At 46.4% G+C, this 13746-nt stretch overlaps 1 protein-coding gene across 1 annotated transcript; it reads left to right on the top strand.

Annotated features, from left to right (window-relative positions):
* The first annotated feature begins 6290 nt into the window (after positions 1-6290).
* LRRC23 (leucine rich repeat containing 23) lies at positions 6291-13662 on the top strand. The gene is made up of 8 exons (XM_066616752.1): positions 6291-6415; positions 7012-7157; positions 8413-8525; positions 8706-8959; positions 9072-9202; positions 9831-9967; positions 11270-11534; positions 13437-13662. The coding sequence occupies exons 2-8, from the start codon at positions 7035-7037 to the stop codon at positions 13473-13475; spliced, it is 1062 nt and encodes a 353-aa protein (XP_066472849.1). The 5' UTR covers positions 6291-6415; positions 7012-7034; the 3' UTR covers positions 13476-13662.
* The last annotated feature ends 84 nt before the right edge of the window (positions 13663-13746 follow it).

Raw genomic sequence — 13746 nt, forward strand, 5'->3', positions numbered from 1 at the left:
ATAAGGAAGGTGCCCCAGCCCCGAAATCATCTTAGTCACTTTCTTTTGCACCTTTTCCATTTCCACTATGTCTTTTTTGAGATGCGGCGACCAGAACTGGACACAATACTCCAGGTGTGGCCTTACCATAGATTTGTACAACGGCATTATAATACTAACCGTTTTGTTCTCAATACCCTTCCTAATGATCCCAAGCATAGAATTGGCCTTCTTCACTGCCGCCGCACATTGGGTCGACACTTTCATCGACCTGTCCACCACCACCCCAAGATCTCTCTCCTGATCTGTCACAGACAGCTCAGAACCCATCAGCCTATATCTAAAGTTTTGATTTTTTGCCCCAATGTGCATGACTTTACACTTACTGACATTGAAGCGCATCTGCCATTTTGCTGCCCATTCTGCCAGTCTGGAGAGATCCTTCTGGAGCTCCTCACAATCACTTCTGGTCTTCACCACTCGGAAAAGTTTGGTGTCGTCTGCAAACTTAGCCACTTCACTGCTCAACCCTGTCTCCAGGTCATTTATGAAGAGGTTGAAAAGCACCGGTCCCAGGACAGATCCTTGCGGCACACCACTTTTCACCTCTCTCCATTGTGAAAATTGCCCATTGACAACCACTCTCTGCTTCCTGGCCTCCAACCAGTTCTCAATCCACGAGGGGACCTGTCCTCTAATTCCCTGACTGTGGAGTTTTTTCAGTAGCCTTTGGTGAGGGACCGTGTCAAACGCCTTCTGAAAGTCCAGATATATAATGTCCACGGGTTCTCCCACATCCACATGCCTGTTGACCTTTTCAAAGAATTCTATAAGGTTTGTGAGGCAAGACTTACCCTTACAGAAGCCATGCTGACTCTCCCTCAGCAAGGCCTGTTCGTCTATGTGTTTTGAGATCCTATCTTTGATGAGGCATTCCACCATCTTACCCGGTATGGATGTTAGGCTGACTGGCCTATAGTTTCCCGGGTCCCCCCTCTTTCCCTTTTTAAAAATAGGTGTGACATTTGCTATCCTCCAATCTTCTGGCACCTTGGCCGTTTTGAGGGACAAGTTGCAAGTACTTGTCCTAAGGAGCCAATTCAGGCCCAAGTCCAGGTAAATCAAGGTGGCCGTCTTCCATTTGAGCAGAAGGACCAAACGTCCTTTCCACTAGAGACCGGACATACCACAGCAATGATCCCATTCACCCAGATGGAGCCGGACTATGTTGCTTCCTCTGCCAGCCTGCTGTGATACTCTTTATAGGATTTGGTAGGTAGCCAAAGTATCAATTTTATAAAGCCTAATACAGGTAGAAGGTATCTTCCAAAGAGTAACCTTCCAAAATGTCTGCTGATGGGGTACTGGTGCTAAAGGCTGTAAAAATAAGTATTATAAATAAGATGCAAACAATTACAAGCAAGAATAGGCAGATGTAATATATGAATAAGAATGAATGGGAGTGTGCTCCAGTTGAAGGGAGGGATAGCTTCAGTCATATAAACCCTGAAAGCATGTTTGCTAATCCCTTCCATCTTCAAATTCAGCTACTAAAATTAGCAATGACCTAGAAAAATGGCAGCTACGGGAAGTATAGGCCAGACAGATTGTCAAGCACTGGTCTTTTTATCTGTAGTGTCCCCCTTTGCCTTTCAATTTTTGGTCTATTTTATAAATTCTATAAAACCTCCTTCACCTGCAGTGGTATTTATAATTAGGACTGCTTTGCTATTAAGTTTTTTTTTTCTTATTTTCTTTGTGGTTTGCCTGATGCTAACTCAGTGGTTCTTAGACTGGTCTTTAGCTGTGGTGGGTATTCATGGTGGGCACTCATATGTCTTGTTCTATCATATCCACAGTAATCCTAAGGCTGCAGAGCTTTCCATTTTCTCCATGCAAGTCGATGGAGTGAATTCTTGACACTCCATCCAGAGAGACAGAGAGACAAAGAGGAAGCACTTCTGGCTCTTTGTGTGTATGAGAGAGAGAGAGAGAACAGACAGACAGACAGTGCACGGGTGCACATGTGTGAGAGAGAGAGATAAAATTTTTCTCCACACCTTGCTAGATACCCTGTTATCTCCAGATGTGGGGGTTATGTACGCCCTCTCATGAAAAGTTCTTTTACTACTCTTGCAGCTATCCTTCCTCGTTCTTGCCACCCTGCCACTCTCATCACATTTCTTCCCTTCTGCCTCCTGCTTCATGCACTGGTTGCATATCAGAAACCATGCTCTCTGTGAATATCAGAAGTGGAAAGCCACCACAAGTGGGGATTTGAGTAACTAGATGCAAAGGCAGAGAAGATCCCTGTCTCTTCCATAGCTCTGTAGAAGAAGGTAATTAAACACATGTGGCTTGTCACTCTGGAAACAGAAGTAGTTACACCTGCTCAAAATCCTTCCTCTACAAAAGAGGAAGGGGAAATTTTTTTAGTCGACTTATCCATAATAAAAACAGCACATGATAAAAGTCAACGCCAAACAGTAACAAAAGCAAATACTAAGCACATCCATTTGTCTGAACAGAGCAAACTTTGGTAGTAGGCTGGGGGCGGGGAGGAATTTTCCCTGGGCCTCACACGTGGAAGACATGTCACCACTGACAAACTGTACACTTCAATTGAGAAAAGGACACTGACACCATGTAGTTAGAAGGAAGGGGGGCCTCAAATGAACATTCAGCCTCCAGACCTTGTTGAGTCCTAAAAACAATCTGCTTGGTGGGTACGCTCAAGGATAATGCAAGTGACACTTGAGAACAACAAAATTCTGATGTCTTTGAACCATTGCCAGGGCAAAAGACTTTTAACTGCTCAGCTGAACTCATGAACTGGGTCTTTCCACTGCAAACATTTGTTTCTGTATTCAAGTTAATTTAAATTCCAGTAGGCCTCTCCCCTCCCAAGTCCCAACACGCACACTCTCAGCCACCTTTCAAGAAGTAGTATCTTCCTCTCAGAGAGACAAGAGCAAAGGAGAAGAGGATTGGGCAAGCAGGTGTAGGGCATCACTTGCCAGTTTGCCTCCAGCCAACCTCACAACTGGGCTGTTCATGGAAGCTTGTTTTCAGAGATTCCTCAATTAGATAACTGACAAACGTTCTTAGAAGGCAGATTGCTCACTCACTTCCAATCTCCCCCTGAAAAAAACACGGTCGCATGAGATTATTGAACGTGTTTATTTATTACATGTATATTCCACCTTTCTCCAAGGAGCTCAGGGTGGTATACATGGTTTTCCCCAATCCCATTTTATCTTCACAACAACCTTGGGAAGTAGGTTAGGCTGAGAGAAAGTGACTAGGCTAAGGTCATGTGATTCATGGCTGGGGGGATTGAACTCCTCAGTCCTACTCCAGCACTATACAGTACAGTATATCACACTGCTTTTCCTCTCAGAGCAAGAACAAATATTTTTATCACATGGGTTTGATGTTTTCAGACGGGTTTTATTGTTGTCCAATTGCAATTCCACCTTTTAACTATAAGAGGGCACCACTTTAAAAGGCACTTCTTTGCCCAGTTAGGGAGGGGGGGCACATGTTTGATGGTGGAATAACATGGAAATCTGTTGAGTGCACCTATTCAGAAGCGGACTTGAATACTTCCACAAAATGACTGATAGACAGACTGACACGATTGAGATGATGGCCTTGAGTCTCTGAACATCCAATTGCATTTTCAAGGGGGAAAAATGATATGATCAGTTCCACGAGCAAAATGGTTGAGGCCACAAGCTTTAGCAGCAGAGGGCTGGTTGGAAGTGAGAGGACAAAGATGAGCCAATGGGAAAACCATTGAAGAGGAGGTTGCAGCAATCAAAGCAAGAGGTGACCAAGGTTTTGCAATGGGAGGAAGAAGGAAGGACCTTATTCTGGAAATTCTGTTCACCATCAAGCCTGATGAAGAATCCTGTAGGTAGGGTGACCAGATACAAAGGGGGACAGAGTGCCTATACTGGGGCGGATCCAAGGGAGAGGCCATAGGTGCATGGCCCCCCCAAACTGTCTGCCAGTATGCAAGGGCACCTGCTGGGCTGGGGAGCAAAATTGGGTGCGAGGGGAACACCCTCGGGGGGGAGGGCCAGCAAGATTGGCTGGAATGGAAGCCCAGGTCTACCCACCCAATAGACCTGGACTTCAAGGCCAGGTGGGAGCCCAGGTCTACCCACCCAGCAAACCTTGGCCATGTAGGCCATCAGGTTCAACCCAGAGCCCAGGACTACTTGCCTGGTTGACTTGGGCTCTGGAGTTGGTAGTGCTCATGCCCCCCCCCCAGCACAAACACTGGATCTGCCCTGGCCTATACCTTAACCATTCGCAACATGGAAGGGCTTAACAGCCCACTCCTATGCATGTCTACTCAGAAGTAAGTCTCATTCTAGTCAATGGCGCTTACTCCCAGGAAAGTGTGCATAGGATAGCAGCCTAAAAAGCTGCACCCACCCAAATTCCCTCTTCTATACAGTGGTTAAAGGTATAGGCCAGCCATTTTCCTGGACACCTTTAAAAGGGGATTGCACAAGTTTCTGGAGGAAAAATCTATTATGGGTTACAAGCCGTAATACACTCTTTCCGAGTGGTAAAGACCAGAAGTGATTGTGAGGAGCTCCAGAAGGATCTCTCCAGACTGGCAGAATGGGCAGCAAAAAGGCAGATGCGCTTCAATGTCAGTAAGTGTAAAGTCATGCACATTGGGGCAAAAAATCAAAACTTTAGATATAGGCTGATGGGTTCTGAGCTGTCTGTGACAGATCAGGAGAGAGATCTTGGGGTGGTGGTGGAGAGGTCGATGAAAGTGTCGACCCAATGTGTGGCAGCAGTGAAGAAGGCCAATTCTATGCTTGGGATCATTAGGAAGGGTATTGAGAACAAAACGGCTAGTATTATAATGCCGTTGTACAAATCTATGGTAAGGCCACACCTGGAGTATTGTGTCCAGTTCTGGTCGCCGCATCTCAAAAAAGACATAGTGGAAATGGAAAAGGTGCAAAAGAGAGCGACTAAGATGATTACGGGGCTGGGGCACCTTCCTTATGAGGAAAGGCTACGGCGTTTAGGCCTCTTCAGCCTAGAAAAGAGACGCTTGAGGGGGGACATGATTGAGACATACAAAATTATGCAGGGAATGGACAGAGTGGATAGGGAGATGCTCTTTACACTCTCACATAATACCAGAACCAGGGGACATCCACTAAAATTGAGTGTTGGGCGGGTTAGGACGGACAAAAGAAAATATTTCTTTACTCAGCGTGTGGTCGGTCTGTGGAACTCCTTGCCACAGGATGTGGTGCTGGCGTCTAGCCTAGACGCCTTTAAAAGGGGATTGGACAAGTTTCTGGAGGAAAAATCCATTATGGGGTACAAGCCATGATGTGTATGCGCAATCTCCTGATTTTAGGAATGGGTTAAGTCAGATGTAGGGGAGGGCACCAGGATGAGGTCTCTTGTTATCTGGTGTGCTCCCTGGGGCATTTGGTGGGATACAGAAAGCTGGACTAGATGGGCCTATGGCCTGATCCAGTGGGGCTGTTCTTATGTTCTTATGTTATGTTAAGCCATGATGTGCATGTACAACCTCCTGATTTTAGAAATGGGCTATGTCAGAATGCCAGATGCAAGGGAGGGCACCAGAATGAGGTTTCTTGTTATCTGGTGTGCTCCCTGGGACATTTGGTGGGCCGCTGTGAGATACAGAAGGCTGGACTAGATGTGCCTATGGCCTGATCCAATGGGGCTGTTCTTATGTTCATTTTCAACCACTGTGCCATGGCGTGCCGCAAATGGTCTGCTGGTTTGCTGCGGGAGTTTGGGGGAGGGTCATTTATTAATAGGGTCATTGGGGGATGTGAGTCCCCCACCAGCAGCATGGTGTGCCTTGTCAATTGTCAAAAAAGTGATGGTGAGCCTTGACAATTTCAGTGCCTTGTCAGTGCGTCATGAGATGAAAAAGGTTGAAAATCACTGGTATAGGCACTCTGTCCCCCTTTGTATCTACCTATAGGATTCAAAAGCTTGTTACTTTTGGGTTGATCCTAAATTAGGCATTGCCTATTTTCTGCTGCCTAAGAGGAAGATGGAGGAATGTGAACATGTTTCCTCTGATCATGCTTTGCTTCTGTCCTATCCCTTTAAATGAGGTTAGTGATGAGTCATGTTCCAGTTGTCCATTCAAACCACGCGGCCCTCTTATCCAATCAGCTTGCAGGCCACTTTTTCAGCTTCAGTGCTGGGCTCTCCCCTCCCTGCCTCTGCATCTTGGAGGAACTTGTCAATCATCCCGCGGTTGCTAGGGGAGCAAGGCTCCTAGTAACAGTTTCCACCTCCTCGCGGGCTTCCAATGTGGCCATAGCAACGAAAGTAACAAACGTTCTCCCGTTTGCCCTTGCCTGGCCCCAATTGCTGCAGGCGCTGCGAGCCTCGGTGGTGGTGTGGGGTTTGTGGTTGCTCTTCTCTTCCCCACACACACAAAGGGAGGGATGGGGTTAATGACAAATAGGTTGATGGAGGGATAGGTGGTTCAGCTGAAGGAATCTACATGTCTGGGGTTGGCTGCTTGGCAAGCTACTTGGTGCACAGGCAGGAGGCTGCAGAATGGTACTATACCTTTACTATACCCTTACTACTGGTGTGAAAGAGAAGTGCCGCTTCACTCAGGTGCAGCTTCACTCAGTCCAGCTGCATGTCAAGTGGTGCCTTCCCTTTTTATGCACTTCCTTTGAACACACTCCATGTCATCCTGGCATTGTCAAAGAGGACCAAGACAGAGGGATATGGATCTATATCCCTTTCAAAACCCTGGTTGCCCTCTGCTGGATGTCTCTGACAAGTGTGATCGGACAGTTCCAGCCAGAGAGCAAGGGCTTCCACTAAAAACAAAGCCCCAAGTTCATGTTACTAAGGACCCACTGACCTGTAGGGTGCCCTCTAAAAGAGGGTCCTTTCTCTTTTGCAACCGGTACCCTTGTATTCCACAGGAGTGGTGTCTCTCTCTTGCCAGCTGCTGAGATTCACTTTCCATCTTGGTTTTAGACTGAAAGGACTAGCCTTTGAAGATGTCAGATGATGAACCTGATGATGATTTCGATGATGCTGAAGAAGAGAAGGAAGAGGTGGAAGATAAGGGAGAAGAGGGAGAAGGGGAGGAAGAGGAGAAAGAAGCACCAGAAGAAGAGGAGGTAAATATTATTTACTATATTATAACTGAAAAAGGCATAATCTTGCCCAAGTTGGGCCTTTTCCAGAACCATTAAATAAATCAACATCAGTAAGAGAGATGTAAGCACGTGGTTTCTTTTCCTACAAAAAGGGCATCTTAAAAGGACTTTACTGCAGCTGGCTGGTGATTGTATTGGGTGCTTTGATAAATATCTTGCCCAAAGCAGCTTATGATCCTGGTCTCTAGAAATAAGTAAGAAGCAAAGGGAACAAACTGGGGAAAGGGGAGGAATGTGTACAGAGAGGTTAATCCTGATTAGATGTTATGTGTGTGTCTGTGAGAACATAAGAGCAGCCCTGCTGGATCAGCCCAGAAGCCCATCTAGTCCAGCATCCTGTTTCTCACAGTGGCCAGCTAATTGCCTCTGGGAAGCCCACAAGCAAGAGACAAAAGCATACCTTTCTTCCACCATTGCTGCCCTGCCAGTTATGTTCAGAGGCATACTACCACTGAACTAGGGGAAGCACATAGCCATCGAGCATCAGAATCATTGATAGACCTGCCCTCCATAGTCTTGTCCAATCCCTTTTAAAGCCATCCAAGCTAGTCACATCCTGTGGCATGGAATTTCACAGATTAATTATGTGCTCTGTGAAGATGTTGCTCCTATTGTCCATTGTAAATGCCCTGCCAATCAATTCCTGGTCTCAGTATTGTGAAAGAGGGAGAAAACCTCTCTCTCTCTCCCCCCCTCCCCCGTGCACCATGCATATTTTGTAGGTCTTCATCATGTTCCACTTTAAAGGCCTTTTTTCCCCCCAAAAAAGTCCCAAATGATGTAGATCTTTGTCATAAGGAAGGTGCTCCAGCCCTTTGATCGTTTTGGTTGTCCTCTTTTGCACCTTTTTAGACTCAGGACATCTCTGAAAAGCACAGCAGATGCTGATTTTATTTGTGTGCTCTGAAAAGAATCCTGGATTTCCATATTGCAACTCAGAGATTTCCTCTGCCTTTTACATTTGCTGCTGAGTTGGGAGATGATGTCATTCACTTATTTTACCCCCAACCTCTTCTGCTGCTCCACTGGTGTATCACAATTGGTGTGAGAAGAGTGGACAAACTTGAGGGGAGATGCCTGGAGAAAAGCCTCCATTGCCTCATCTCCTATTTCAATGGCAAATCTAAAGGTACAGAGTGTAGAATATATGGGTTGTATCCCAACAGTATTAATATTATCTGCTTTCTTTATCTGAACATGCTTCTTTTCTTCCTAGCCCCAAGTCTCAAATCCTCTCACTGAAGAGATCATGAAGGAAGGCCTCTCGCTATTGTGTAAAACTGGCAATGGTCTGGCTCATGCGTTTGTGAAATTTGAAGCCAGAGAAAAGTGAGTGCAAATTTACTTGGATCAACACTTGTCCTCCCTTTCCAGATTCTAGGGTATTTGGTCTGCCTGCAAAGGATTAGTTAACTATCTACCTTCCTGGAAAAATGGGGCTAAGTTAGGAACAAGTACTAGAAATCTGATACTGGTGAATAATAGTTCCCCATCTTCTTTCTGTGACAGGGAACTGACAGACATCACTCTTATCCAAAGCTTTATCCACTTACGGTATGTAGACCTGTCTGACAACATGCTCAAGGACCTGTCTCCACTGGCATGTCTCACACATTTGCTGTGGCTAAAAGTGGATGGCAATCGGCTAACCAGCGCCAGCATGGATGAGCTGCCATATCTGCAGATTGCCAGCTTTGCCAACAACCACATAAAGGACACCAATGGCATTAGCCACCCACGCCTGGCCAGCCTCAGCCTGAAAGGTGGGTATTTGTGTGTGCATTCATGATTCACTTTAAAGGCCTCCCCCCCCCCCCCGAAAAGAACCCTAGGGCAATTAATTTTTTTCATCACCCTCTGATCAATCTCATCCAGGGAATGAAATTGAAGTAATATCCGGTCTGGATCCAGATAAGTTATCCAATGTACATACACTAGAGTTGCGGAGTAACAACCTAAAGTCTACAGCTGGACTCTGCCTCCCCAAGCTCAAAAATCTATATCTGGTAAGTGAACCTGTCCTCAGTCACCACCATGATTGTGTTTCAGACAACAGTGGAGGTGACTCTCACCCCAATCCTAGTTATGTCTACTTAGAAGTAAGTAACACTGAGTTCAGTGGGACCTAGTTTCAGGTAAGTATTTTTAGGATTGCAGCCTTAATCCACTCCTATGCTTGTGTACTTAGAAGTCCTATTGTGTTCAATGGGAAAGTGTGTATGATTGCACCCTAAGTTTCAGAACCCCAGCCAGATGCTTTAACTTCCCTGATATCTTTAGCCTCCAACCCTGCTTGTGGTCTCTGGCTTACACTTTGCGAATGAGTTGACCGTTAGATCAGCCAAAGCTGGTGTGGCTTACGGAATGCATTTGAATCAGAACCTGGAGGACTATGGTTCCATGAGGACAGCTAGGCCTCTCTGACAAAGAATTTCCACCACTAAAGCTTTCCAAGCTTCTTTAGAGGAAGCCATGATAAGCAGCTAGAAAATGAATATTGGTTTAGAAATTCCCTCAGATGACAAGAGGTTGCTGGTTATCTCTTCTCTCTTGGAGGAAAGAGTGGGAATGTACTGAAAGTGCATGTTCTCTGCACTTGGTCTTCCTCTTATTCTGCAATATCTTTCATCCCAGGCCCAGAACTCCATTACTCAGATAGAGGGTCTAGAGAAGATGACACAGCTCACAACTCTGCATCTGCGCGACAATCAGCTTGAAACTCTGGATGGCTTCTCAGAACATATGAAATCTCTTCAGTACCTGAACATACGGTAGGTTTTCCCTTGAACCAAACCTTCACCAGAGGTGTGGAGCACTGTCCTATCACACTTATAAGTAACAGCAGAGTGACTTGGGGAAAACGTAGTGTCTGGTCATATCCAACTATTTACCCTGCAAACACTAACCTTTACTGAAAATCTCTAGATGTGATCCTAACTTTCTTTTCCCTGAGGTATTTGTGGACTGAGTAGTGTGACTAGAGTGAGGAAGCAATAAGGATGGATGCCCTGGGTGCAACTTGGAACAGGGGGACAACATGGATATAAAATCATTTGAAAGTTTTGAAAATAAAATTAATTGCAAAACACTTTCTTTCCAGTATGGAATAATTTAGGTGGCAGATGAAAAGCCAGAGACCAGCTTGTATAAAGGTGGGCAGCCCAATCCTGAGCTGCCCATTGCTCAGGGACTGCCATGGCGCCAAAACGGCTGCTGCGGCATGCTGTGTGCAACAAAAGTCCCCTTCCCCTGGGTAAGGGAAGTAGCCCCACAATGAGGCTACTCAATTCTGTGGCAACCCTTGGCTGCCCTTGGCCTGTGGCAGCCCTTCTGGAGGCCTCTGGACACAGAGGCTCCAGATGCGGTGGAGCAGAGCTCCATTAGTCCCGCTCCCTCCCTGCTCCCTTCCCCCAGAACACCTCCTCCCCGCCCTCCCCCCTCCTCCCTGCCTCCTCCATGCCCTCACCCACCTCTCCACCACCCAGTGGTCCATGTGACTATCGAGCAGTGGAGCACCAGTGATCCACCAGCAGTAACCCTACTCCGCCTGGCACTGAGCTACCTCTGGCACTGGGCTGGTGTTGAGGGCCACGAATGTGCTCTTAGTTAGCAGCAAGCCACTCAAAATAACACAATTGCAGCTCTTCAGCCTAGCATCACTGAGCAATGCTGGTGGCAGAAAATCAGAGACCCGTGACATTGGACAGCAGCAGCCAGCAGGTGCTTTTGTGTTTCTGAGCAGGAGCAATCTATCCAAGCAGTGCAAACTTTGGCATTTCAACAGAAGTACCTGTAAAGGATCACAACCATTCTTAGCTCACCCTGGTATGGGTTCCAAGGTGAATGTGTAAATGTATGTGAGTGTGTGCAATGCACTCAATGGAAGTCTGCTGTCTGCTTTGTAATACTGAGGATTTTAAATAGGGGGGGTCCCAGAAGCTATCAATATATAGGTCTACTCACTCATTTTTGTGCCATTTGTACTTCTAACAGTTCAGATTTGTTGGTTTGTTTTTCTTATAATTGTTTTCATTTTGTAATAGAAACATCCCATCCATTTCCTATTGATGCAGGGGGAATGCAGTTGTGCAGCTCCAGGAACTGACCAAACTGCAGGCATTGCCCATGTTACGAGCCCTGGTCTTGCTAGACAATCCTTGTTCAGATGAAGGGGATTATCGGATGGAGGCCCTGGTGCTGCTCCCAAGCCTGGAACGCCTCGACAAGGATTTCTATGAGCAGGAAGAGCGGGCTGAAGCTGACGAAATCCGGCAGCGGCGACGGGAAGAAGAGTTGGAGCTACAGAGAGAGAGGGAAAGAGAGAAGGAGCTAGAACAAGTGAGGCACAAGAGGGGATAGCAAAGGGGCATGTGGAGAACTTGGATTCTTGCCTAAGAGGAGGGAAACCAGAAATCAGACACTTGACTGACTGGTAGCTTTCAGTCTGAAACTGAGCATTTGACAGTCATTTGCTCTGAAAGAAATGCAAGAAGCCTGGGCTGGGTGGGGGAGGACAGTCTGTGGAAAACTGCTGTCTAAGTTCATGCGATAGCATAAGTATGGGAGACAGAAGGATTGTGTTGGTCCTGGCTGGATGAGAAGGTTACACCACAAGGAATGGGCATGAGTTTCCCCAGAGTGTCTCTTCAAGGAGAAGTCTGAAACGTGGTAGAAGGATTAGCAAAAACACTCCAAAATACAGATGAAAAGAAATACTGTATCAGAATGGAGTGTTCCTAGTATAGAAATGTTGTCCTCTTTCTTCAGAGAACGGGTCTTGCCACAGCAATAAAACAAAACAAGGCAAATTCAGCATTAGGCAATATTGGAACCTAAGGCAGCATACATGAGGTTCTCCAGTGATCCCCTTTTCAGGCACTGGCCGGACCACCCAGGTCTCCTTGCCTTCTGCAAGATGGCTGTTTCATGCCTTGAGACCAGAGCTTGCTAGAGGTGTATAAAATCAGGACTTGAGGAGTAGAGAACTTAGAGGCATTTAATGAAGCTGATTCCTGATTAATAGGAGGTTCAGGGCAGATTTTTCTTTGACCAGATATTTGTGCACTCTGTGACAAGTTCTCTGCAGTGAGATGTGGTGATTCCTAGCAACACAGCAGGCTTTTTAAATAGTATTAGACACGTTCATAGCAGATGGGTCTGTCAGCAGTTGTTATTCGTGTTTGCTAAACAGAACCTCCACACAGCAACAGAGCTGATATACTGGATATTGTGGCCAGGGCATAGCCTTCATAACCTGCATGTGGGCTCCCTAAGGAATCTGGCTGGCCACTGTTGGAAGCAGAATACTGGGCCTTGGTCTTATCCAAAGCAGTTCTTACATTCTCGGAATATTGAAAGTAGCAAGGAAATATTTCTATCAAGGCAAACGTAGGAAGTTGTAGTTATATGGTTAGCATTTTGTAGGCTTGGATATTAATCACTAGCACAGCAACCTGTTCTGTAACTGTCCTTAAATCGTTATCAGGGTTGAAGTAAATGAGAATATAGGAAGAGAGCTCTGCTGGATCAGACCAAAGGCCCAGCCAAAGGCCCTGTTTCCCACAGTAGCCCACCAGCTGCCCCTTGGAAGCCCACAAACAGGAGATGAAGGCAAATATACCTCTCCTGCCACTGCATCCCAGAAGCTGGTATTCAGAGGCATACTACCTCTGAGTCTGGAGGCAGCATGTAGCCATCATAACTAGTAGTCATGGATAGGGAAGGGATGAAATCACTCTGTAAGCACCCCTGTTTTATCCTGCCACATGTGACCTCCAATCCTAGATAGGACAATGGGGAACAGAACACTGGGTCAGCACAGTATCTGAAAGGAGCTGGCTTCCCTCTTTCTAAGACTGTGTGTTGATGTCAGCCGTCAGTGCTGCTGCTTGTGTGATTTAGAAGCAGAAGTCAAGGGAGCAATACCCCCAGAAATAAACATACAAAAGTGTTGGACTTAGTAGCAGTGTAGGCATAAACCACCAGGACGTTTTTTGCTGCAAACCCCTATTTGAAATAAATGGGAGCGATGTATTTCCATTCATTGTTAAGGTGCGGCTTATGCAGGAGAACTCGCTGCTGGATTATGCCCCTTATTTACGATTTGGACTACCAAGGTGGGGGAAGGGCATTTCTTTTGTGGCTTGTGGATGAACCCCAATTTTTTTACCCCCAAAACTCCTAAAGATCCTCTCCAGAAGGATTCTAAGCTGGCTCTTCTCTGCTCTGTCTGTTTTGCAGGAAATGGAGGATGCAAACCAAGAAGAGATTCCAGAGTGACAGTGATTATTCCCGAGTGACACATGCATGGCAGTCCTCAGACACTGGTTTGCTCACAGGGGCCTTCAGAGTTCAGGTGTCCCCTGTTGGATCCTGGATCCCAAGGTGGAGTGGAAGCTGCAGGCTGCTTTTGAGAGCCTTTCCTCCCTGTGTTTACAGCACTGGCCCAGAGTGAGCTATGCCCCTGGAAGCTGGTGTGCTCCTCTTGCAGTGCCAGAGGCCTGGGGGGGGGGTGCTTGTGTGTTTTGACTGGGTGAATTAAAAAAAGGCT

The sequence above is a fragment of the Tiliqua scincoides genome, chromosome 2, assembly GCF_035046505.1.
Source record: "Tiliqua scincoides isolate rTilSci1 chromosome 2, rTilSci1.hap2, whole genome shotgun sequence".
NCBI lineage: Eukaryota > Metazoa > Chordata > Lepidosauria > Squamata > Scincidae > Tiliqua > Tiliqua scincoides.